The sequence below is a fragment of the Mirounga angustirostris genome, unplaced genomic scaffold, assembly GCF_029215605.1.
Source record: "Mirounga angustirostris isolate CCGP_5_RB_7025 unplaced genomic scaffold, mMirAng1.0.hap1 SCAF_1, whole genome shotgun sequence".
NCBI classification, from domain to species: Eukaryota; Metazoa; Chordata; class Mammalia; order Carnivora; family Phocidae; genus Mirounga; species Mirounga angustirostris.
Window position 1 is genome coordinate 46,771,550 of NW_026991709.1, and position 26,223 is coordinate 46,797,772.

At 37.8% G+C, this 26,223-nt stretch overlaps 2 protein-coding genes across 6 annotated transcripts in view; one reads left to right on the top strand and one right to left on the bottom strand.

Moving 5' to 3' along the window:
* CMSS1 (cms1 ribosomal small subunit homolog) overlaps positions 1-26,223 on the top strand; it is a 380,673-nt gene that overhangs the window by 89,584 nt on the left and 264,866 nt on the right. The window lies entirely within an intron of this gene.
* Positions 1-26,223, bottom strand: part of FILIP1L (filamin A interacting protein 1 like) — a 300,285-nt gene that overhangs the window by 89,124 nt on the left and 184,938 nt on the right. For all 4 annotated transcript variants that reach the window (XM_064584418.1, XM_064587904.1, XM_045902741.3 and 1 more), the window contains exon 4: positions 25,923-26,101. In XM_064584418.1, coding sequence (XP_064440488.1) covers positions 25,923-26,101 — 179 coding nt within the window. The remainder of the gene's footprint in view (positions 1-25,922; positions 26,102-26,223) is intronic.

Genomic DNA, 26,223 nt, shown 5'->3' on the forward strand with positions numbered 1-26,223 from the left:
GAGGCCTAAAGATTTTTTCTTTTGCATTCCGCCCCCCCCCCCCCTTTTTTTTATGGCTGCTCATTGCTTCTCAGTCAACCTGAAATTCAGGCTTATTTTAACTCCCATCACTGCCTGTAGTGACTACCTCCTCCTTGCCTGCCATGCCCACTTGTGCTCTTTGGAACTCTGCAGTACTTGTCCTCTGTTATTCCAGCATCCTTACTCTCATTTGGCTCTTTTCCCTCAATTTCATTGTTTCTGCAAGTGACCAGGCTCCCTCTTCCTTTCCAGTTCTTGACAAGCTTCTTGAAAGAATATTACCACACTCAGTGCTTACCACCATCTTTGGATCCTTGAAATCTTGGTTTCAGCACCTGCCATTCTGATGGAATTGTACTCTCGAGGTCATTGGTGACTTGATCAGATCCAACAGGCTGTATCCTCTGCTACTTCATCCTCTGGCTTCACCCTCTCTTACTTTCCTATGTCAATTAACACAGTTAACTGCTTACCCACTCCTTGAAATTCTCCCTTTAGCTTCCAAGACACTGGGCTCTCCCAAATTCTTTTTCTATATCACAGACTGCTTCTTTTCTTTTCTTTTTTTTTTATTCTTATGTTAATCCTCATACATTACATCATTAGTTCTAGATGAAGTGTTCCATGATTCATTGTTTGTGCATAACACCCAGTGCTCCATGCAGAATGTGCCCTCCTCAATACCCACCACCAGGCTAACCCATCCTCCCACCCCCCTCCCCTCTAGAACCCTCAGTTTGTTCTTCAGAGTCCATCGTCTCTCATGGTTCGTCCACCCCTCCGATTTCCCCCGCTTCATTCTTCCGTTCCCGCTACCTTCTTCTTCTTCTTTTTTTTTTTCTTAACATATATTGCATTATTTGTTTCAGAGGTACAGATCTGAGATTCAACAGTCTTGCACAATTCACAGCGCTTACCAGAGCACATACCCTCCCCAGTGTCTATCACCCAGTCACCCCATCCCTCCCACCCCACCCCCCACTCCAACAACACTCAGTTTGTTTCCTGCGATGAAGAATTCCTCATATCAGTGAGATCATATGATACATGTCTTTCTCTGTTTGACTTATTTCACTCAACATAATACCCTCCAGTTCCATCCACGTCGTTGCAAATGGCAAGATCTCATTCCTTTTGATAGCTGCATAATATTCCATTGTATATATATACCACATCTTCTTTATCCATTCAACTGTCGATGGACATCTTGGCTCTTTCCACAGTTTGGCTATTGTGGACATTGCTGCTATAAACATCGGGGTGCACATACCCCTTCGGATCCCTACTTTTGTATCTTTGGGGTAAATACCCAGTAGTGCAATTGCTGGGTCATATGGTAGCTCTATTTTCAACTTTTTGAGGAACCTCCATACAGTTTTCCAGAGTGGCTGCACCAGCTTGCATTCCCACCAACAGTGTAGGAGGGTTCCCCTTTCTCCGCATCCCCGCCAATATCTGTCGTTTCCTGACTTGTTAATTTTAGCCATTCTGACTGGTGTGAGGTGGTATCTCATTGAGGTTTTGATTTGGATTTCCCTGATGCTGAGCGATATTGAGCACTTTTTCATGTGTCTGTTGGCCATTTGGATGTCTTCTTTGGAAAAATGTCTGTTCATGTCTTCTGCCCATTTCTTGATTGGATTCTTTGTTCTTTGGGTGTTGAGTTTGATAAGTTCTTTATAGATTTTGGATACTAGCCCTTTATCTGATATGTCATTTGCAAATATCTTCTCCCATTCTGTCGGTTGTCTTTTGGTTTTGTTGACTGTTTCCTTTGCTTTGCAAAAGCTTTTTATCTTGATGAAGTCCCAATAGTTCATTTTTGCCCTTGCTTCCCTTGCCTTTGGCGATGTTTCTAGGAAGAAGTTGCTTCAGCTGAGGTCAAAGAGGTTGCTGCTTGTGTTCTCCTTTAGGATTTTGATGGACTCCTGTCTCACATTGAGGTCTTTCAACCATTTGGAGTCTATTTTTGTGTGTGGTGTAAGGAAATGGTCCAGTTTCATTCTTCTGCATGTGGCTATCCAATTTTCCCAACACCATTTGTTGAAGAGACTGTCTTTGTTCCATTGGACATTCTTTCCTGCTTTGTCAAAGATTAGTTGACCATAGAGTTGAGGGTCCATTTCTGGGCTCTCTATTCTGTTCCATTGATCTATGTGTCTGTTTTTGTGCCAGTACCATGCTGTCTTGATGATGACAGCTTTGTAATAGAGCTTGAAGTCCGGAATTGTAATGCCGCCGGCTTTGCTTTTCTTTTTCAACATTCCTCTGGCTATGCGGGGTCTTTTCTGGTTCCATACAAATTTTAGGATTATTTGTTCCATTTCTTTGAAAAAAGTGGATGGTATTTTGATGGGGATTGCATTGAATGTGTAGATTGCTCTAGGTAGCGTTGACATCTTCACAATATTTGTTCTTCCAATCCATGCAGACTGCTTCTTTTCTAACTTCCGTGATAGTTTATCCTCCTTTTCTTGTACTCTAAATGTTGGTATTTGCGAGGACAATCCAGCCCTTTGCTTTCTAAACTACTTCCTCCTTGGTATTGTAATCTATTCCTACTGTTTCAACTTTCCTCTCTACACTAAAACTCTCACATCTTTATCATTAGCCACTGCTTGCCTGACTTCTATCTAGCTCCATCTTGCAGTTACTCCTAGATGTCTCAACAGTTTCTCAAGCACAGCATTCCAAAGCTGCCTATCCCAGCCTTTCAATTGCTGTTATTAGGACCAATCTTCTTGTCACCAAGGCTCGTAAGAGTTACTGAGTCTGGTCATTTCTACCTCTTGCATCTTCAGATTGTGTAACATACTTTGTGTTATAACTTATAAGCATTATTTTTTCCATTTTTCTCTTTCATTGAGGTATAATTTATATTTAGTAATGTGCACAAATATTAAGTCTACAGTTTAAGTTTTTACATATGTATATACCTGTGTAAACTCTATCTAGACCAAAATATAGAATATGTCCAACTTCCTAGCAGGCCTCCTTTGTGCCACCTTCCTATTGATATCCACTTTCTTCCCAGGAGGCAACCATCATTTTGACCTCTGTTACCATAGATTAATTTTGTCTGTTTTGAACTTCATGTAAATGGATTCTCATATTGATGGAAATTCAATTTCATATAAATGGAATTTTATCTTGCCACCAGAAATACCTACAAATTCCACTTGCTCTACTTCCTCATCGCTTGATGTTGTCCTTTTAGTTTTAGCCTTTCTGATAGGGCTATAGTGGTATCTCATTATAGTTTTAATTTGCATTTGTGTGATAATTAATAACATTGAACTTTTCAGATGCTTATTTGGATATCCTTTATCATGAAATGTATTTTTTTTAAAAAAAGATTTTATTTATTTGAGAGAGAGAGACAGAGATAGCAACAGAGTTCACAAGCAAGTGGGGAGGAGAGGGAGAAGCAGGCTCCCGGCTGAGCAGGGAGCCCGACGTGAGGCTCAATTCCAGGACCCTGGGATCACGACCTGAGCCAAAGGGCAGACGCCTAACCAGCTGAGCCACCCAGCTGGTGCCCCAATTATGAAATGTCTCTTAAGTCTTTTTCTTTTTTATGTTGGGTTGTCAGTCTTTTTTTTTTTAATTGATTCAGAATACTTTATATATTCTGAATGTTGGGCTTTGTTGGTTATACATATGCACATATCATCTAATCTGTGGCTTGCCCTTTCTTCTGATTATTGTTGCATTTTGATTAATGGAAGTTATTAATTTTAATAAGGTACAGTTTATTACTCTTTTATGATTGTTGCTTTTTCTATCCTTTTCAAGAAATCTTTACCTTCTTCAAGACTGTGAAAATAAACTGAGGCTCAGAGAGGTTAAGTGGTTTGTGCTAAAATTGTGGCAGGCTGTTAGTTGTCTTTAAAACATCAATTGGCTCTTTCTTCCGGGGCATATATGGCTGTCCAGTCATTTCTGGCTTGCCCTGTATTGGGAAGTGGCTATGTGAGTTTAGATTAGATCAATAGAATATAAATAGAAGAGGGGCGCCCGGGTGGCTCAGTCGTTGGGCGTCTGCCTTCGGCTCAGGTCATGATCCCAAGGTCCTGGATCGAGCCCCGCATCAGGCTCCCTGCTCAGCGGGAAGCCTGCTTCTCCTTCTCCCACTCCCCCTGCTTGTGTTCCCTCTCTCTCTGTGTCTCTCTCTGTCAAATAAATAAATAAAATCTTAAAAACAAACAAACAAAAGAATATAAATAGAAGAGATGGTCATCTCCAACTTGAAAACAAGATATCTTTCATGTATTTTACCCTTCCCTCCACCCTGTGCACCCCCACCATGTACTGTAACATAGACATAATAGAATTTCAGCTCTGATCATGTAGATGAAGACAATACTCTGAATGATCCCATAGAACAGAACTCATTTAAGTTTATTAAAATAATATTTAAAAATTCTTTAAATAATAAAGGTAGCTCAGATGCTACCTTTTCCTTCAAGCCATTCCTGATCCCCTAATTAATATTCACATCCCCCCACCTGAATGTTTTTCTGCTCCTGAGGACAGGGAACATTTCTTTAGTCTACTGCTTTGCATGTGGTAGGCACTTGGTAAGCATTTTGAAATAAATGAATAAATAAACTAGATAAGTGAATTTTTCAGAAGCTAAAACTATATATTTAATATTAAGAAATGTTGATCTGGTCATGCAGTGAGTGTAGCCTGAGAAGTTCTCTCTACATTGGTTCTGTGCCTTCTCTGCAGTGAGGTTCTGACTCAGCAGTTCTTAATCAGCAGATTGGCTGTGCTGTATCACTTTCATCTTCTATAACACAGCTTATGTACCTGGGTATCTTGGTACTAATTTACTGACACAGTATGACCATGACCTCATTTGACCTTTTATCACACCAGCCCTTTCTGACTGCTATACAATGAGAAAAAGCTCACGTGGAAAAAGAGATGCTATTTTCTATTTGAAGCAAATGATTTGACTTAGACAACTATGTGACAACTGGCTTCACTCAGATTCTCTTGGCATCTTTAAAAAACATTTGAACCATATTTAAGATGCCACTGTGTTCCTACCTTCAAATACAGCAGTTGGGAGATTCTGATTCAGTACGTTTGAGGTTGGGCCCAGAAATCTGTACTTTTAAATAGTTCCCCTGGCAACTCTAATGATAACTTACTTAATTTTGGGAACCAGTGGAGGAGAAGGGCTAAGAGCTCAGATTCAAGAGTCAGAAAAACCTGAATCCTAATTATTTTCTATACTTACCAGCAGTGTAACTTTGAGAAAGTTATGTAGTGTCTTTAAGGTTCAGTTTGATTATCTGAATATTATGTGGACAATAACAGTACCTACTTTCAAACAATGTTATGAGGATTAAATGAGATAATCCATCTAATATGCTTAGCACAGTGTTTGACAGTAAACATTCAGTAAAATGTAACTATCATTACTCATACTATTATCACTAATTATCAAGTTCTTCATAAGGGATCTTTCTTGGGGCACCTGGGTGACTCAGTTGGTTGGATGTCCGACTCTTGGTTTTGGCTGGGGTCATGATCTCATGGGTCATGGATTCGAGCCCTGCATCTGGCTCCACACTCAGCGGGGAGTCTGCTTGAGATTCTCTCCCTCTCCCTCTGCCCCTCCCCCCCTCAAATAAATAAATAAATATTTAACAAAAAAAAGGGATCTTTCTTTGTATTGTTTTTGTATAGAGCATACAAAATAGAATCTACTGTCTCTACAAAGAAAGGATTCATGTGTTGTGTGGGTCTGTGGTCTTTCTCTTAATGAGTTCTCAGTTTTAGGTGTTTGAAGTTCTTTATGGGCTTACTCTGACCCCAGTTCCTCTTCCTTAATAATTCACCAATAGCCATTCTATGCTTTTTTTAATTATTGAGGGACTATTCTTCTGTGTTTCTACATGTATACCCATGCACGTGTGCGTGCGCGCGTGTGTGTGTGTGGTGTGAATATTACCAAAAGATGCTTACCTGGAAAATTTAAGAACTGAATGTTCTATTGCAGCATTTCTCAAACAATTAGATAGTTAACATGTCATAATTTAGGGGCTAGAATTGAGTCTGTGGATAAAGCAAATGCAGAGAGCCACCTTTTAAGTTCTGGTCTCCTTATAAAATTCTCTATCTGCTTCAACATCTGAAAATGGAACAGAGCTAATCTGAGCTAGGGTTTGGTTGTGCTACCTACAAAATAAACTGAGTTTTGATGTGTGTTGTGTTTCATATATTCAAGGACGAGTGATGTGGAATGCTTGGGGCAGGAGGGAGGAACCGGGAGTGGGGAGAGTCATTGGTATCCAAAGGTTTTAGAGCCACTCCCTTGTACCTTAGTTATTTGTTATGAATTTACTCCCAAAGGTAATAGTAAATAATGAAAAGTTAAACTTTGGAGCAGAAATACTCTTTCATGGCAGGAGCAAGATTTCTTTTAAGTAAAGCAAAAACTCACCAGGGCAAGAGAATGGGTGGATTCATCTGAAGAGTCTTCTTTGCATAAAGAAGTAATACTATTGCTAAGAATAGGGTGTCAAAAAAGGAATAAATAATCTTTGGGTCCGTGTGTTTGTATACCTTTCATCTGCATGGATTAAAAGTCCATAATTCTGTAAGTTTTAGTTAACTCTTATAGCTGCTATCAGTTCTAGTTAATTTAAGTAACTGTGACTTATTTTTTTATTACGTTTGCATTCAACTGTCTATTGAATTCTCAAATAGCCTGGAGAGTAGGTGATGAGAGTCGTGGTCTACAAGTCTTACACTTTAGTGAACCATTCACAGTCAGAGTTCATTTATCATTGTCAACAAATAGCTGTCGTCATCTGATGACCGGAATGGATGAGAAATTTCAGTTGTTGGGGCAACAAGAGTATTTAGAGCTGAAATTTCAATTAGAAATAAGGTTGATTAGTTAACAGTTAAGGGCCTCATTTTGGGGTCAGATTATCCTCATTGCTCTTTCAAGTATTAGATATTCTTAGTTATTCAGAATTCATGGAATTCTTAATAGAGTTGGTTTACATATAATTTCTCCTCTTTGACTCATACGAATTTAAATCTTCTCTAAAAACCTGTATGGATTTCAGAGGCTTAGAGAGGATTAAAAAGCTATAAAATTTTAAATAACTTCATCCAGTGAGCGTGTTTACCTAAATGTGTCATCAAACTTCTCAGTTTTCTGGTTAGAGAACTGGTTTGGGACAGGCTGACTCACGCTGTCGACTGATAGAATGCAAACACATTCACAATTCTCCTGGCGAGACTAATGCAACAAAAACAGAGTTCTGTGAGCTTTTAGAGGTGAAGTGTTTCATTTCTCCAGTAAATCTTCCTATCACTAAGAGCTTTCAAAAGAAACAAACGGGTGTCTTCACAGTTGTTAGGTGCTGGGTGAGGTGGCGTAGGCGTACTACTGTATCCAATACCCTGTGCCACTGTTAGTTCTTTTACTTTGAACTTTGGTCTTCTACCCTAATTTGTCTATTTGCTTTTTTTTAATTGAAGTATAATGAACATACAATGTCGTATTAGTTTCAGGTGTACAATATAGTGCTTTAACCTTTGTGTACATTGTAAAATGATAACTTTAATAAGTCTAGTTACCACCCATCACTGTACAAAGTTAATACAATATTATTGGCTGTATTCCTTCATGCTGTATATTACATCTCTGTGACTTACTGATTTTATAACTGGAAGTTTATACTTCTTAATCCCCTTCACCCATTTTGTCCCCCAACCACCAATCTGTTCTCTGTATCTATGACTGGGTTTGGTTTGGTTTGGTTTGTTTGGTTTGTGTTTTAGATTACACATGTAAGTGAACTCTTGTGGTATTTGTCTTTCTCTCTCTGATTTATTTCACTTAGCATAATACCCTCAAGGTCCATCCATGTTGTCACATATGGCACCCCTTCCCACTCTTAAAGGAAATCATTTTTAAAGGTAATCTGGGAAATATTAGTAGTTTGCCCTTCAATTAATAAAAACAATGCTCTGGAATTCTAGATATTATCCCCATATGTAAATGAACATTTTACTGGGTTTGTATTTCACTTTTAATCATTAGATCACAAATTCTTTGCCCAAATAGTTATTCACATTCTTTTCAGTTACCCCTTGTGCATGGAAGGTAGATAGCAAGAATATTTCTGCCCATTTTGAAGATTAAAACAACTGTACAGAACTCAAGTTATTTATTTTTTTTATCAAATTTGTTCAACAAATTTGGGGGCAGCTCCCAAGATGGCCAAAGAGGGGTATTCTCTAAGATGGCTATATTCTCTATGTAAGGTTTGCTGAGTAGCTCTTTTCAAGGATGAAGGGATGGAGATTGGAAATGTCTTCTTGGCAGAGTTCAAGGTACAGTCAAAATAAATAGATGCAGGGCGCCTGGGTGGCTCAGTCGTTAAGCGTCTGCCTCTGGCTCAGGTCATGATCCCAGGATCCTGGGATCAAGCCCCGCGTTGGGCTCCCTGTTTGGCAGGAAGTCTGCTTCTCCCACTCCCTCTCCCCCTGCTTGTGTTCCTTCTCTCGCTGTGTCTCTCTGTCAAATAAATGAATTAATTAATTAATAATTAATTAATTAAAATAAATAAATAGATGCTCCTATTCCTTTCTCTTTTCCAGGTAGTTATATCTCATTGCCATTTGTTCATATGTTGCTGTAATTAACCAAGTTTAGGCCAGGCAAAAGAGATTAGGTAGCATATTGCACACCCATAACTTTTTTTCTGGGATTTAGGGTGGAATGAGTTTTTCCATTTACTTTAGCCAAATGGACACATACTTCTCCAATCCCATTTTGCTATGAAGTAAGTCTTTATCAGGAAATTGTACAGTAATAGAAAACATGGAATCCATTTCTGAAGGCCTTATCCCCCTTGGTGTTTTGCTTATAACTGTAGTTTTCTGGTTGCTGTTAATAGTGTTATTGTTATGCTCTTTCCAAATCTGACTCTGGACACACCTAACATAATGCTTTGTGTATGCTGTGGGTGCTCTGACAAATTCCCAATGGTGGGTTGAGATTTTTCTGCACAACACATTTCTCTTGGTTTCAGGATAAAGAGGGAACTTGGGGTAATGGCACATGGTCTGCACAACCTAGCCCTCACCTACTCATCCTCAACAGAGACTTAATTCCAAAAACTTGTCTTTTTCATTCCTTTGTACTTGTGGGTGCAATTTTCTGCCTGAAATATCCTTTCCCCTCTTCTCTGCCTGATGAGAGTCTACTCAAGACATCAAGTTAATTGCTCCTTGATGGGATGCCTTCCCATTTCCTCCATGAAGAGCTAATCCATGCCTCAGATGGGATCCCTGCGTACTCTGTATACGTTTCAGTTGCAGCCCACATTTAACTACCTCATACTACTTATGTTTCTACTGGGGCCTCAAAAGACAGGATCTATATCTTACTCTTTATTTTTGTCCCCAGTTCTTAGTTTCATGCATAATGTTAGGTTAAATGAATGTCAATGAATGAATGAATGGATGACGGATACCTCCTTTTTCCCTTTTTCTCATATAGAACAAAATACTCTTTCTCCTTTTTTTTTTTTTTCACAAAAAATAATCATTTGCCTTTGATCATTTCCCTTTGGGATATCCCCAGTAGCCTATTTCCAAGTCCCTATCCTTTGGTTCCTGAGCATGATTTGGCATTAAAGGATGTTCCTTTATAAAGTTTTAAGAATTAAAACAGCTAACCTGTATCTCATGAGAAATATCCATTATCATTAACAGGTTTATCCTTTTTATGGCTGAACAAAACTGAAAGGATATAACTTGACTGATAGGGATTGTGTTGAATCTCTAGATCAATCTGGGGAGTATTACCATCTTTACAGTATGAAGTGCTTTGATCCATAAATATGGGATGTCTTGCCATTTATTCGGTCTTCTTTAATTTCTATTAACATGGTTTTGTAGTTTAAGAGTTCAAGTCTTCCCGAGTGTTTTTTTTTTTTTTTTGCTGCTATTGGAAATGGAATTGTTTCTTAATTTAACTTTTAGTTTGCTTGTTGCTACTGTACAGAAATACAAATGATTTTTGTATATCAATCTTGTATACTGCAACTGTGCTAAGCTCATTTATTAGTTCTAATAGATTTCTTAGGATCTAATTATTATCATTAGTATTATCATTGTATTAGTTTAATTTCCAAAGCAAAAGATGTTTGGAGATTGTTCATCTTTCCTAAAAGGCAAAACACTTGTTTTATTTTGTAGGATGGTATGTTAGCTTTTTTATCCATGCCTAGATCTAAGTTTTTATGATTTTTTAAAAGATTTTATTTTTAAGTAATCCCTACACCCAACATGGGATTCAAACTTACAACCCCAAGATCAAGAGTCGCACACTGTACTGACTAAGCCAGCCAGGCACCCCTTTTTGATGATTTTATGTGCTACTTTATATGTTTATGTCTTCTATCTTAATTTGATATTTTGAAGACAAACTATTTCATCTATTAACTGTGTTAGCATATTAAAACTATTATCTGTTAAGGTCTATAGTCTTACTGTAAAATTTGGAGTAGTTCAGAAAAGAAAAAATTTATGTATATGATTTTCTCTGAAAGAAGAAAGTGGCCATAGATGGACAATGACTGGCAGGTTCATATAGTTTTACCTTTTATTTTGCTTTATTTCTGATTCTCCAGAAAATATCTAGGGACAGTTTGGAGTTCATGGATTATGTCCTTCACCTCAGTGGCAGTACCCTGTCCAAATAAGCATCATCCCTTGTATTTGGGAAAGCATAAAGAAAGTGTATGTCAACTTTTGCTGCTTTGATTCTTCAGGGCTCATTTTGTTCACTTCATCAGGCAACTCCTGCAGATAAGTATAAATTTTATTTGAACTGCAGGAGCTGCTACTCTTGGATCAGATCCCTGCTTCTGTTGCTTTTACAGCCTTCCTCTGCTAGGAGATCCAAAGGCCTCTGGGGGAGGTGCTAACAAGTACTTGGGTGGGATCTGTAAACCTGACTCTAGAAGTGTATCGGTGCTGCCCCCTCCTCCCACCGCCACTACAGTCTTCTGTGATGTCTTCAGGGTCCTGCATAAAGGCTTCTCTTCTTATGGGTTTTAGTTCCTTATTATTCAAAAAGCAAAAACACAAAGTTACCAATGACTCACTTATTTCTGAAAGAAAATTGGAATTAAGAGACATCTGAAGTCATTGAGAGTCAATTCATTGAACAATGTTTAATAGCCCCAAAAAAGGGAATATAATCTAAAGTCCATATATGGGGCCTGGCTAAATGAACTGCATCTATAAAATGAAATAATATGCAGCCACTTAAAAAAAAAAGGTAAGAAGAATATAGTATGATCTCCTTCATGAATTGCTGATACAGGCTTACAATAATTTTTTAGGAAAATGCACAGGAAACTTAACTATGGATTACTTTGGGGAGTAGGAAGTGAAATGAAAGGAAGGTTTTAATTTTCATTTTATACTCTCCTGTTCATTTAAATTTTCTATTTTCATACGTTATTTGCTCACTTGTTTTTTTCGTTATTTCAAACATATATAAAATTAGAGCTAATAGCACAATGAACCCCCCCATGTGTTCCTCATATAACTTCAATAACTATCAACTCCTGGCCAGTCTTGTTTCTTCTGTACCACCCTACTGAAGGGTAGCAGAATATGCCATTCCAAAATATGCCTCTTTGGCATAAGGATTATTTTGAATTGATTATTTTGAGAAACAGTAGATGCAGAAATTCTGAAAACAAGAGTAGAGTTAACCTTTTGTAAGAGAAATTTACACTTATGGAGAAACTCTCTATTTTTAAGAGTATCTCCCTCTCAGTACCAGGAAGAGAAGGATGACTAAATCACAAGACAGTCTTACCAGTGGAGAAGGCACCAACTTAAATCTGCATAATAGACCTTACCCTTGCTTTTTCTGGTAACTTCCCTTAACAAGCTGCCCCTCCCCCCAACCCACCTGTCTTTTGCTTTTAGCTGAAGATGGCATTTAAGGTTCCGGCTTAAGTCATCTTGTAGAGTTACTCATTTTCCCTGGTTATTTCCCATGTATACACTTGAGGTATACATGTTAATAAACTTCAGTTTGTTTTTTCTCTTGTTAACCTGTCTTTTATTACAGGGGGGTTTCAGCCAAGAACTCAGAAGGATAGAGAGGAAATTATTTTTCCTCCCCTACACTATGCTCCCCAACTCTAAATTATTTTGAAGCAAATCCCAAACATTCTATCATTTCATTTTAAAATATTTTCAGACTATATCCCTGAACGATAATGATTTTTTAAAATATACATCACAACACCATTAACACATCTAACATTAGAAATAATTATTTCATATTCTGATATATTCCAGGGTTCAAATTTTCCTGATTCTCTCCACCCCCCTTCTATAGTGTCTTCAAATAAAGATTCAAATAAGATCGTCCATTACAGTTTATGGAAATGTCTAATTTCTTTTAACTTATAAATTTCCTTTGGTGTTTTCCCCCTTGCACATTATTTACATCATTTGTTAATGGAACCAGGCTGTTTTTTACACAGAATTATCACAATATTGATTTTGCTGGTTGTACCCCTCTGTTTTCATTTTATTGTTTGGGGTTTTTTTAATATATTTACATATATGTATTTGATTTTGAAGAAACTTAATGTTTCTATATTCATTCAGCAGTATAGAGAAGGTGGAAGGAAGTTCCTATCTCTGGGTCAATATAAAAACATTTAGAAGCATGAAGAAGAATAACACATTTCTCTTCTTGCCACCAAAGAGCAGGGGATCTTTGGGAGAGGTCTCCACTAAAAACAACAGCTCCTTTGAAGTCCCCATAGCTGCTGCTACCAATTACAGCGTTCATGTTAGTGAGTATGTTTGTTGAGAGTAATACATTTATTTATTCTGTAAATACCAATTGGGCACTCTCTGTGAGGCACTAAAGCTACAGGGATAAACAAAACAAGATGTCTCTGCTCTCCCGGAGCTTACACACAAGTGTGTAAGTGGGGAGACAGACAAGAAGCCATGATAAACAGGCTTCTTCATCTCGTCTGTATTGTGTCCAGTGCTTATCGCTCTGATTCAGTATACATCTGCTTTTATAGGGTCCAAAGAATATTTGTCCTCTTTCCTCATCACATATATCCTATTTTCCAAAGCTGGACTTCTCAAGTCTGGCTTCTCCATTTCTGGATCAACCATGTTCTAGGGCCTGTTTCTTATTTACTGGTGATATTGAAGTGATTATTCAGAAAGCTGACTAGATAGACTTGAGCTTTGCAGGTTTTCAAGGTCTCCACCATTCTCTATTGTGTACATCCAGCCTGTTCCTCTCATTTACCCTATCCTGCTGGCCCCTGAAGGCTTTTTGAGGTTGAGGACCATGCCCCCTCTTACCCTTTTATGTTTCGGATATATTTTAAATGAAAGTGATTATTAATGAATGTAGCATCTGTGAGGAAGTTTGAATGGGCTATCTTCAATTTAATAAAAGCAGAATTTGAACATTGTTTCTGAAACATTTTAGAAGATGGATTCATCTGAATCATCTATGTTTGTATGTTTATACTGCCCCCACATCCCCATTTTGTTATATATATCTGAAATACAAAGAAACTAACGAACTTTTAGGGTGTCCTTTGTACAGTTTGGTGGGTATGAATGCTCAGCCATGGTGCAAGAGAAGTTTGTGCTGAAACCACAGATCTCCTCAGATTCCTGAGATTTCTTTCTGGAACTGAAAGTGGGAACTATGTGACTACCCCTCATGTTTCCCTAACAAACAAAATAAAATCGGTCTGAAAAAATACAGGCCTATTTAGAGGAGACAGGGAAGCATGCTTCAAGATTAAACTCTTCCAGCTTAGAATTCAGTTCCTGCCGTCCAGAAGTTTTTTGTGATGAAGTTCTATCTGATTTGCTCTGCTTTGTTATTATTGAGGCATGACTCACTTAGAATTCAACACAGATGAAAATTAAGGAGTGATTTTTTTTCCTTCCAACATTTTTGTTATTCTGTGCCTCTTACTTTGTTTATTGATAAAAATCTTAGCCCTCAAAGGAATGGTGAGAATAAGCCACTGAATTCTTCTGCATGAAGAAGCCGTAGGAGTTCTCCATTTGGGTCTCCACAAATAAACACATAAAAAGACCATTCATTTAATCAAAATGCTGTCTAACGGTTTAAACTATCATGTTTGAAAGTATGGCCATAGAACAACTGGCATGTTCTCGAATAGATTATTAGCTGGAGTTTTGATTAGTCAGCAAATCTGTTTAGAAAAGAAGTAATTTGACATAAAGCAAATGACAGATGTGCTCCACAGGGAAATGTGCTTTTTTTCTTTTTAATTGTCATTTATATTGGGTCCTCACTATTGACAGTACTGGTAAGTATTCGATTTTGAGATCTCTGATATCTTTGAAGGATATATTCTCTAAACAGTGTTGTGGCAGCCACATGTAATTCTCTTTTTTCTATATTGTTCCTTTACTATATATATTCCAATGTTTGTTATGGCATGACAAGCCTTGAATGTCATATTTACTCAACAACAACAACAAAAATGCATGATATAGGGGTGCCTGGGTGACTCAGTTGGTTAAGTATCTGAGTCTTGATTTCAACTCAGGTCATGATCTCAGGGTTGTGAGATTAAGCTCTGCTTCAGGCTCCAGGCTGGGTGTGGAGCCTGCTTAAGATTCTCTCTCTCTCTCTGCATTTTTTTAAATGCATGATATAAAGTGACAAAACTACAAGTTAGAAATTACTTATTTTTAAGAAAACACATACTTATCCTCATAAATTCTGCTAACGTGTTTCTTCTGAAACATCTTTTTTCCTTTTTTTTTTTTTTTTAAGATTTTATATATTGAAAGAGAGAGCACACAAGCAGGGGGAGGGTAGAGGGAGAGAGAGAACTCCAAGCAGACTCTGCACTGAGTACGAAGCCTGATGAGGGGTCAGATGTGGGGCTCAATCCCACAACCCTGAGATCATGACCTGAGCCCAGATCAAGAGTCGGACACTTTACCAACTGAGCTACCCAGGCACTGCTTCTGAAACATCTTCTGAAGAAATATAAATTACCTGTTCTCCAGGCATCTCAAATATTTCAAGCTGTTACTGGGAAATTCGTTGAAATAAATGGGAAAATGCTGTGGACGTAAGTATATGTGCATGATAAATAGGAAATGTGAGGAAGCAAGAATTTGCAAGTAGTAATTGAGTTAAATAAGAGAAATTGGAATGAAATTCTCACACACTTCAAATCAACTGGATTTTTAGAGGCGGAATTTGACAAAGTGAATTTTGGATTCCACAGTGTTAAACAAATCAAACTTGTCAGGACCATGGAAGGCCACTACCGTAAGTGTTGTAAACTATTGTTGAATCTGTCATGTGGTGGGAAAGGTGAGCCAGGATCCTAGATTTGGACTCTAAAGCTTGGCATGAGATTGTATGGAGAGAGGAGAGTTCAGACCTTTTAGAGAAGAAGCAAACAGAAACAGTCTTTGGAAGACTAGTGATGCTAGGCCATCCAAACCTGAATTTGATAGGGAAGAGGAAATATACTGAAATTATATTGACAACAGCAAAATACTCTCTCAAGAAAATGTTAGGTTTGTGTTTTTGATATGTTAGAATTTTTTTCTTCAGAAGTAACACATCTCTAAAATCAAAGCCCAAGTCAGTGGGAAAGTCTGATTCATGTTACTAACATCCACTTTACATACTTTTAAACATCAAATCATGTTTAAAATGAGGTCAGATTCAAGATCAGTCCCAGGCACAGTTATAAAGTAAGAAATGGGTACACTCCTTCATTGCTAGTAATAATGTAAACAGCCTCTTTAATTATAGAGGACAAATTAGCTACAGTTTTCAAAATCCTTAAAAGGTTCATAACTTTTGACCCACATCTAAGGATTTATTATTCTAAGGCAACATTTAAGAAGGTATAAAAAGTAATTGAAGTATGAGGCTGTTAGTCATAGTGTTCCTTATAAAGGTGAAAAAGTGGATGGTATCTAAATGCCCACAATAGGGAATTTGTTAAATAAATTACATCTGTATGATACAGCAGAAGTCATACTCTTAAAAATTATGGTGTAGAGGAGTAGTCAGTGATTTTAGGAGGATGTGCATGATGTTTTTGTTAATGAATAGAAATAGGGTACGAAAACTGAGAAGTATGAATTGAAGAGTTGTTTTTAGCTTTTTTGTGGTTAATGTTTTTACTATTTTCAACTTTAAAATCCCCTCTTGGGATCTTTCTTTCCTCCAGTGCCCTGACAAAGGACCTGCCTTCTTTTATATCTGCTCTCTTCGGGACAGTCCCAAAGCTCTCAAGCTCATTCTTCTTCACGTATCAAAATTAACTTTTTTATATATATGTATATATACTATTTTCCAAAGCTGGACTAAGTGAAGAGAATTAATCCAGAAGCTAATTTATGATAAGTTATTAATATAAAAAAATAGATTAAAGTTTAACAACTTTTCTTACATTTCAGTCACTTATTCAACAAATATTTATTATATTCTCAGTACTCTTGATCCTGCAGGAGAAACTGTGAACAAAACAAATCAAATGTAGGCCCCTTACCTGATAGTGGGAATACTTCGTTTTAGGCCAGAGGATGTGATTGTATGGGGATCTTGTGACATTGGCAGGCCAGAGGAGCAGTGGAATTTTGTGATGCACTTAAAAACTGCCATATTGCATGAGTCTTAATTTCGCATATATGCTAGCCTGTGCTCCTCGTAGTATCATTGCATTAACCTTTCTGTTTTTACTAAGTAAAATGATTTCCAAAAGGGGGAAATAGGTCTCCATGGTTTTAAAAGAAAAAAAATTTTCTTTGAGCACGGTATTGCTCTGCTCAGTGTTAACAATGTTAGATCATTAGGCCGTTTAGTAACACCTGTACTCTGAATGGAAGAAGGTATAAGCAGCCCTAGAGAATGAGCCCTCCTTGGTGCAGCCTCTGTGTTCTCTGTTGTCATTGTACCTGTAACACAACATTGCACTGTTTTTATGTCTGTCTCTCCTATACTGAAGGGTATGCCCAGTTGAAAGCTCCTATTCATCATCACGTCCTTGCCACCCAGTCAGTATAGGGTCTAATTAAATGCCTTCCTGGAAATCCAGAAAATGCCCAGTATGGACCAAGTTTATAAATAAACTACCTTAAAGAAAGGCGAATTTGAAGAAAGATGCCAGTGCTTACTGAGTGCTTCCTGTGTGTTAGACACCATACTTAGCACTTTCTATGCATTTTATAATTTAGTACAAGAACCTATGAGATCCATATCATTTTTTTAATGGATAGTGAAACTGAGATTAAATAGATTAAATACTTTGTTCCAGGTCAAATAGCTAGTGAGAGGATGGGACCATGGCTTAGACTTTTGTTATTCTAACTCCGGAGTCTATACTTTTTAACTCCAATAGCCTACACCCTTCCAAGAAAATGCTTTTTTGTGCAGGGATGTTTACTCCTTATTTACTCATCATTTATGCCAGGCATCTCCATCCTCATAGCTGGCCCGAGCTGTTTGGCTTTATCTTCTCATGAGGGAATAATACACTTGCCAGGAAAATTTACCTGCAAGTTGCAAATGCAGGCAGAAATTTCCATCTTGACATGATGTAATGACTCTTCTTTCTCTTTGTATCTTATAGTCAGGTGGAACAGAAGTTTGAGGTTGCCTTTCCACATTCAGTCTTTGGCTTCCTGTTCTGTAGGGCTGTTAAACTAACAGCTGTGAGCTGGTTGGATGTGTTTATCCAGTGCTTATATGTCCTCCATTCTCCTAGGGCTAAGCTGGCTGTTGAATAATTACAGTCCTTAATATCTTTTTTGCCTGACTTTCCATAATATTGCAACAGTAGTGTCAGTACCATAGGATGAATGCTTGAATCTTCTTTGAATCATCTACCTATTATTTGTGAGTATCTTGTCTTTTCAACTGTATTATTATTATTATTATTATTATTATTATTATTATTATTATTATGTCTTAAAATTCTTCTGGAACCCACACAACACCAGGCACGAAACTCAAGCATATAGTAATGATTCTAGGGAGACTAGCGCCAAATATGTTATCAGGAGAGCTAGCTTCTGGTCTGGCTCTACTACTATTTAGCAGCAAGATTTTGTGATTTCTTATCTAGGACTTGATGGGCCTCACTTTTCTCAATTCAAAAATCGGAAGGTTGGTCTAGATTGTCGGGTCTTTTCTAGTTGAAATTCGGGATTCAGAGACTTCTGTAATTTTTTTGTAGTTATTTGATTGATCAATTCTTTGTAGTGGCATTAACAGGAATAGAAATGTCATAAACTGGCCTGGATTTGCAAAGATGATACTAGGTTCAGTTTTGAATATGTGACATTTGGGAAGTAGTACGGTGTACCTAAATCTAGATATCCTTTAAGAATGGAAATACAGACTTGGATTTGAAGTTGGTAGAGGTACTGTCATTCTCACGGGCCTCTTTTGATAGTATGAGTTAGAATCATAGGCTTAAAGTAAAAGGTACTTATTTACAGCAGTCACATTACCACAGATATTGAGATCTGAAAGAGAAATACACATAATATGGTCTATCCCATTTGTTTTATACACAAGATTGGAGAAATTCCATTGGAGAAATGGAATTTGCCCCAAGTTACACACTAGCTACAGATCTAGTCTGTAGTCCAGAGTCCCCTATCTCCAAGCTCCTGCTTCATCCCTCACTGTGTTTGTTAGTTTTCCTCTTTGACTGCTTTGTAACGTGTATAATATTCTTTTGTGAGTAATAAATTCACTAATCATTCTTCATCCAAATACATACCCAAAATTATTTGTAAAATTTGGCTCAGCTTTCTGGGGGAGAAAAGCAATAAAACACGGTGTTGTTACTGTATCTGAATTTTGACCTCTATAATTAAATGGTGCTATATGAAAAGCACTGAATTGTGCAGTTACAAGGAACAATTTTGTGACATCTGTTGAAAGCTAAGTTATGGTGTACAGTCCTAAATTGTGTTCAGTACCTTTATGAGGTAATTAACTTCTCTGCATCCCTGCCCAGATCCTATGTTATGTCTGGGGTGTATAAACACTTGTGGTACTCTATGGAGTTATGATACTGAAGTAAATGTTTGTGGTGGGTCTCCATTTTGTTCTGATAACAAACTGGATACCAGTGACAAAGGTCAAATGGAGATCTGGCATCTATTTCACTACTTGCAAGACATAGTCTCGAGAATATGTAATACATATAACTCCTTGCCAGAAAACTGAAAGGAAATGATTGCATTTGAGTTCAATGTATTCTACAACAATAGTTTAGTGTGCATGAAACTTAAAACTGCTGGCTTTCTAAATACGATTTTTTAAAAGTAGACTTAGTTTATTTATTTTCTAAAACATTATACCCATTGTGTCATACTTTATGGGATAGTCTTAAAAGCTGAGATTTAAGACCAAAGAAGCTAAAAATTCTAATGGCAATGGTTACAAGATATTGAATTCTCCAGTAAAGTACTCTAGTTTAATGTGTTTGTTGATTTCTCCTGGATGTTCTATTTTCATGAGCATTTCATGTTATTATGTCATTTTACCATAATGGTGCCTTTCTTTCCCTATCCATCATGATCTCATAGTACCTTAGAAGCATCAGTATCACATCTTAAAGTCTGTAGTGGCATCTCTGTTTTATATATGCACAAATTAGTCAGGGTTTTATATAGGTGGAGACCACATCTACCCCTTCACCTAGTGTCTTCCACAGGACCTGGCATGTACCAGTCATTTAATTAATTGTTGTTGCTGGGTTTTTGTTTTTTTGTTTTTTGGGTTTGGTTTTTTTTTTTTTTTTTTTTGAGTGATTAAATGAATGAATGGCATGTAGCACAAACTAGCTAACTAATTAACTAAAAAATTAGATAAATTAATATACTCACTCATTTACATATATATGAGAGAGGTATCCAAAGCCTCAAAAAAGAAGACTTGATGTTTTTAACAAAAGCCTTTAAAAGTACTCACATATAGGGATGCCTGGCTGACTCAGTTGGAGGAGCATGTGACTCTTGATCATGAGGTCGTGAATTCGAGCCCCAAGTTGGGTGTAGAAATTACTTAAATAAATAAACTTAAAAAAAAGTACTCAAATACCCTCAGTTAACAGGAAGGTCAATATGGCTCAGTTTTTCAGTCACCTTGACAATCTGCAAAATAGGCCTGTCATAATAGAGAAGGGTTGATGATAGAAATCTTTCTTTATAAAGTTCCCTCAGCCAAATGCAAGCTGGTGCAGCCACTCTGGAAAACTGTATGGAGATTCCTCAAAAAGTTGAAAATAGAGCTACCATATGATCCAGCAATTGCACTACTGGGTATTTACCCCAAAGATACAAAAGTAGGGATCCGAAGGGGTACGTGCACCCCGATGTTTATAGCAGCAATGTCCACAATAGCCAAACTGTGGAAAGAGCCAAGATGTCCATCGACAGATGAATGGATAAAGAAGATGTGGTATATATACACAATGGAATATTATGCAGCCATCAAAAGGAATGAGATCTTGCCATTTGCAACGACGTGGATGGAACTGGAGGGTATTATGTTGAGTGAAATAAGTCAAAAAGAGAAAGACATGTATCATATGATCTCACTGATATGAGGAATTCTTAATCGCAGGAATCAAACAGGGTTGTTGGAGTGGGGGGTGGGGTGGGAGGGATGGGGTGACTGGGTGATAGACACTGGGGAGGGTATGTGCTCTGGTAAGCGCTGTGAATTGTGCAAGACTGTTGAATCTCAGATCTGTACCTCTGAAACAAATAATGCAATGTATGTTAAGAAAAAAAAAAGAAGAAGAAGAAGAAGGTAGTGGGAGGGGAAGAATGAAGCGGGGGAAATCGGAGGGGTAGACGAACCATGAGAGACGATGGACTCTGAAAAACAAGGGGGGTGGGAGGATGGGTTAGCCTGGTGGTGGGTATTGAGGGGGGCACATTCTGCATGGAGCACTGGGTGTTGTGCACAAACAATGAATCATGGAACACTTCATCTAAAACTCATGATGTAATGTATGGGGATTAACATAAGAATAAAAAAATAATTAAAAAAAAAAAAAAGTTCCCTCAGCCAAAGGAGAGGTAGAAGTGCTTTGTTCTTTACTAAAACCTGAACAACAAAAGACTTAGCCCAAGGTGTGGTCAAGGCAGCAATCCTTGAAGCTGGGTCCCTGGTAACTTTCCTCAAAAGACCCTTCTGCCCCCCTGAGCCACTGTTCTATCTAGTAAACTTGGGCAGGACAGGAACAAGAAATTAATTCTACCTGTGACTCCTTCTTCACCATGTGGCTTTTGAGAAGCCAGCATTTGAACTCCTGCTTTATAAAGTCAGAGTATCAGTGCTAACCTATTTGGCCAAGATATTATGAAAAGTAATTTAAGGCTTAAAAAAAAATTCATGGTGGAAGCCACATTTTTATACAGTGTTGCCATAATATTTGTCTCTCAGTCTAGTGGTTACTTCAAGGCCCGAAATGCAGGAACATGTATGGTTAATATACATGGTTTGTTTTTGTATTCTAAAAAAGAATGCATGGTTTCAAAAAAAAAGGAAACTTTTTTTCTTCACAGCCTTTTCCCCCACTGAAACTGAAAAAGGAAAAAGAAATTATGCAAGCTTTTTTGAAAGTACAGACAAATTTGGCATTTCACTTATGGGAAAATTTTGCAAAATTGTACTGACTAAAAGTGATTTTTGTTTTGGCTTTCCTGTGAAGCCATCCAGAAAGGTCAAAAATTACTGGCATTGCTTTTGTATAAAACATTTCACATAGACTCCACTTGTAATTCAGCCAAGTACATAATTCAGGTCATCGGTGACACACATATACACACGTTGGAGCTGGTCAGTGCACAGAAAGTGGTCATGAAATGTGGACAATATTACCTTATGGACAGACCAAACTGCACAGATTACAGCAAAGGAAACTTTGCATTAACGTGCTTGGGAACCGTTTCCTGAGCTGATCCCTGCCCCCATCCTCCCTCAATGGGAAAACCAATTGTTTACTGATTACAACAACGACATCACTTGGCAAACATTTTGGCCTAAACTCAATCTGTGACATCAGTCTCCTTCAGGGTTTTCCACATAAAACAGATTCTCCAAAGAAAACACAGAAATCGAGCCTAAATTTGAAATCCATTATTACACCCTCTAAGGTTTCTTTAACTTATCTCAATCATGTATTTCTTAATTTTTATTTTATTTCCAAGTAGATATTATCCAACACTTAACAACCACAAAACATTCACAGTGTTTTTTCAGAGTTTCAGTCAGATAGTTCTTTATAGTTATCCTCACCCAACTCCCTTTTTATGGGGGTTATGATATCTTTCTTTGTTTCTCTATACTTAGGATCACTGATTTGGAAGTGGCTTCCATCACTTTGTTTGAGGAAGGAAGTAAACATTATTCTTTGACCCCTTAAGACAAGTTCATCTTGCTTTTATGAAGAGTGGCTGTGTGATCAAGAGGAAGTACTCTCACTAAAGTTAGAAGGACTCCGTGATGGTGCACGTGTTTTGTCACTTGTCAGAAAATGAAACAAATGAATGGTATTTCACTCTCATGTAAGCACCTCCTCTGCATATATTTACCTGAAATTATTAGAGTTTTCCCCACTTTCTGTTTTGTTAGGTGGGTTTCATGTAATATTTTGATGCAAATGGCCCTAACGCAGGTGGAAGTCCTGATGACCACAGTCTCCCTGTTGAAGGCAGGGGAGCAGGAAGGACCAATGCAACAAGAGTGCCAAGGTAATGGGAGTTGTGATATTGTACGGGCAGTGTAGGGCAAGAATTGTCTGTGTATCATGTGAGTTGAGAATAGGTTTAACATTCTCATATCGAAAGAGTTACATTTGGAAGCTGTTCCTTGGCAAACAGAAATAGGTGAATATTCTCATATCTTCTGGAATGGCTGCTACACAGGAATGAGAGTCACTCCAGCCACTTTTTCCTGTTTTTGGTAATGGTATGTTCACTTTCATTATTCTTTAAGACAAAGAAACTTTGTGTCCAAAGGCTAAAAAAACATGATTTTTTAAATTCTTCCTCTTAAACCCCTTCGATACTTACAGAAATGCCATTCTTAATATATTGATTCCATGGGGTGCAATTTTACTTTCATCTCACTGTTTTCCTTTCCCACTAGCACGTGGCCTTTATTCCCACTGAATTTTTGTTCCCATATCTCAGTGTTTTACTCTTTGCTCTCTCTTGGTTTAAATAATCTTCATCATCTGCCTCCCAGCATTACACTTCTGGATAGTCCTCCTAAGCCTTCCACCAGAAGAAGATAGTTGAGGTACAACTGTGAATATTAAAACTGTACCTTAGACAGCCCTCCACATTCCTACCCTAAATCTGTATCATCTTGCCTTCTTTGGTAATGTGGTAAGCCCCCTGGGCAGGGACAACCAGTACCTCTTTGTTCTACGGCAGGCAGCACTCTAACCACGGTCAATACATGTTCGTAATAATGAAAGATGAAAGGAAGTGTCTGTGTTCAGCAAGTTAGTGCCAAATAAGTGTGGAGGCCAAATGAGGCCACGAGTGCCAAACCACAGGGGTTTGAAATAATATTTAATATAACATTGTCTCATTGAATAACAAATCTTACATTGTAATGTCTGAGTCAGATCTTCCCTTGGTGCCAGACTTCTCTACTCCTTTAATCTTCCCCTCAAGATATTTCAAGTTCATGAGGCTCAAGGTAACAAGACCCCCTTCCCCCCCACCATGTAGTGAGCAGAAAACAAACCTCCTGATGAATGTGGAAAAAAGGAACTGGATGTGAGGGCCATGGATTCTCTGGGAATCTGACCAAGTGTCTACCATGAAGTAAACTGAAAAGAAATGAAAGTTTGCCATTAACCTAGCTATTGTATAACCTCAGTTACCTAGCTAAAATACGAATTATAAGTAGTTAGAAAAAGCACTAAGACTACTAATATTTTAGAAAAGGGAGGTCACAAGTAATTTTTTTTTCTGCATTTTTCTGTGATTGTTAGAAATCATAGCTAATGGCAGCACCATTAGCTCTGTAACTCATAAAAGAAGTACACATGGAATAACAAGAGTGAAATGACAATTCAATAAAATTTGACATTGCAAAGATTGGTTATTTCCTATCTTTGTATTATCAATATAGAACCTTAATTGTCCTTTCCATTTCAAATGGAATTTCATACTTTCTAAGGTGATTCAGAACAGAGGGGCAAAATGGAGCAAAATAATCTCTGTCCTTCATATGGTTATAAAATGTTTACCAACCAGTCTCTCATTTTTTGCAGCCAAACTTCTCAAAATAATAGTTCACATTCTCCTTCCTTATTTATTCTTCAAAGCATTGTGATTTGGCTACTGCCCTCACTATTTTATTGAAAGGGTTCATTAAGTTTCCCAGTGTCTTCCTTGTTGCTAAATCCTGGGACATTTTCTTCTTTTCTGTTATTACTTGAAAGTCTTTCCTTATTTGGTGTCTTTGCTTTCTTTCTCTTCTGGTTCTTCTAACACTCTATCATTCTTTCTCATCTTCCTTTCTTGACCCCTTTTCCTCCAGAAAACAGCCAGCCATTGATTTTTTTCTAGAGTTCCCTTCTCAGAATTCTCTCTCCTCACCATACCAGAACTCATGGCTTCAGCTATTACTAGCTGCAAATCCATACCACCAGCCCAATGTTTACCAGACCTGTATTTCCCACTGTATGTTGTTTAATTAGATACATCATTCTCCCCACTAGACATCAGAATACACCAGGTACCTCATACTCAATATGTCTAAAACAGGACCTGCCCCCACTTTTGAACTATCTCCTTCACCAACAAGAAGCTGTGTACCATTTCTATATTTTGTACCTTGGTGAATAGCCAGGAGTGCTTCTCAAAATTCCCTGTATTTCTTCCTTTGCTCTCCAGTCTCATTAGTCACTCATTAGTATTGAGCGTACATCATAAATATTTTCTTGTTCACACCCTCTTCTCTCTACCCTCATAGCCATTGGAACATATACCCTTCCCCAGTCAAAAGCTTCTGTCTTTACCCCATGTTGCCCTAATGGTTCTTCAAGAAAGCATACCTGATCAACTCATTCCTCTTCTCACAATTTGTCATTTGCCCCTACTTGCCAACAGTATAACAAATCCATCTGCTTGCGGCTAGCCTTTCCTTTCCTCATCCTGCAATTACACCCTATACTGTAGTCATGTTGAGTTCTCTCACTACCCATACTATTTCTTACCTCTATGCTGTGATACTTATTTCTGCCCCTGCCTTGTATATAGTTTCCATTCTTGTTTGCATAGGGACTAGACCCCTGTTACCTCCTCTGTGCAGCTTTCACAGGGCACTCCCTTGCAGAATTAGGTGCCCAGCATTTATGTTTCCATAGTTTTTATCATACCTGGTTATTCATGCATTATATTCAAATTATCTTTAAACATATCCTCTTCCTCCCTCTGGACCATGAGATCTTTAAGAGCAGAAGCTATGTCATATTCTTCCTTGTACCCCTGGTACAATGTTGAGCCCATAGTGAAAGGTTAGTAAGAGTTTGCAGAATGGGGGGCGCCTGGGTGGCTCAGTCATTAGCATCTGCCTTCGGCTCAGGTCATGATCCCAGGGTCCTGGGATCGAGCCCCGCATCGGGCTCCCTGCTCCGCGGGGAGCCTGCTTCTTCCTCTCCCACTCCCCCTGCTTGTGTTCCCTCTCTCACTGTGTCTTTCTCTGTCAAATAAAAAAAATCTTAAAAAAAAAAAAGAAAAAGAATTTGCAGAATGGATCATTGTCTTGTCCAGAGTAACCTTACCTTTCACATTCCTGTTCTAGTAAGCTTATGAATTCATCACTCTTCTCCATGTATTCTTTATGTTTTCTCTTTTCTTCCTCCAACTCCAGTATGGTTTGCCTATGAGATTTTTCTGCCATTAAAAGCTGTTCCAGGATTCGTCTATGAGATTCTTTATGTTTTTCCATGACTTTGTCCAACTACAAAAGAAAATACATTTATAGTGTGTTTACTGCAAACCCTTCAATGAACCCTTCATTCACTGTTTTAGAAATGTCTAAGTTTTGACTAATTTAGCAATGGGTTTCTGATCTGTTTGTTT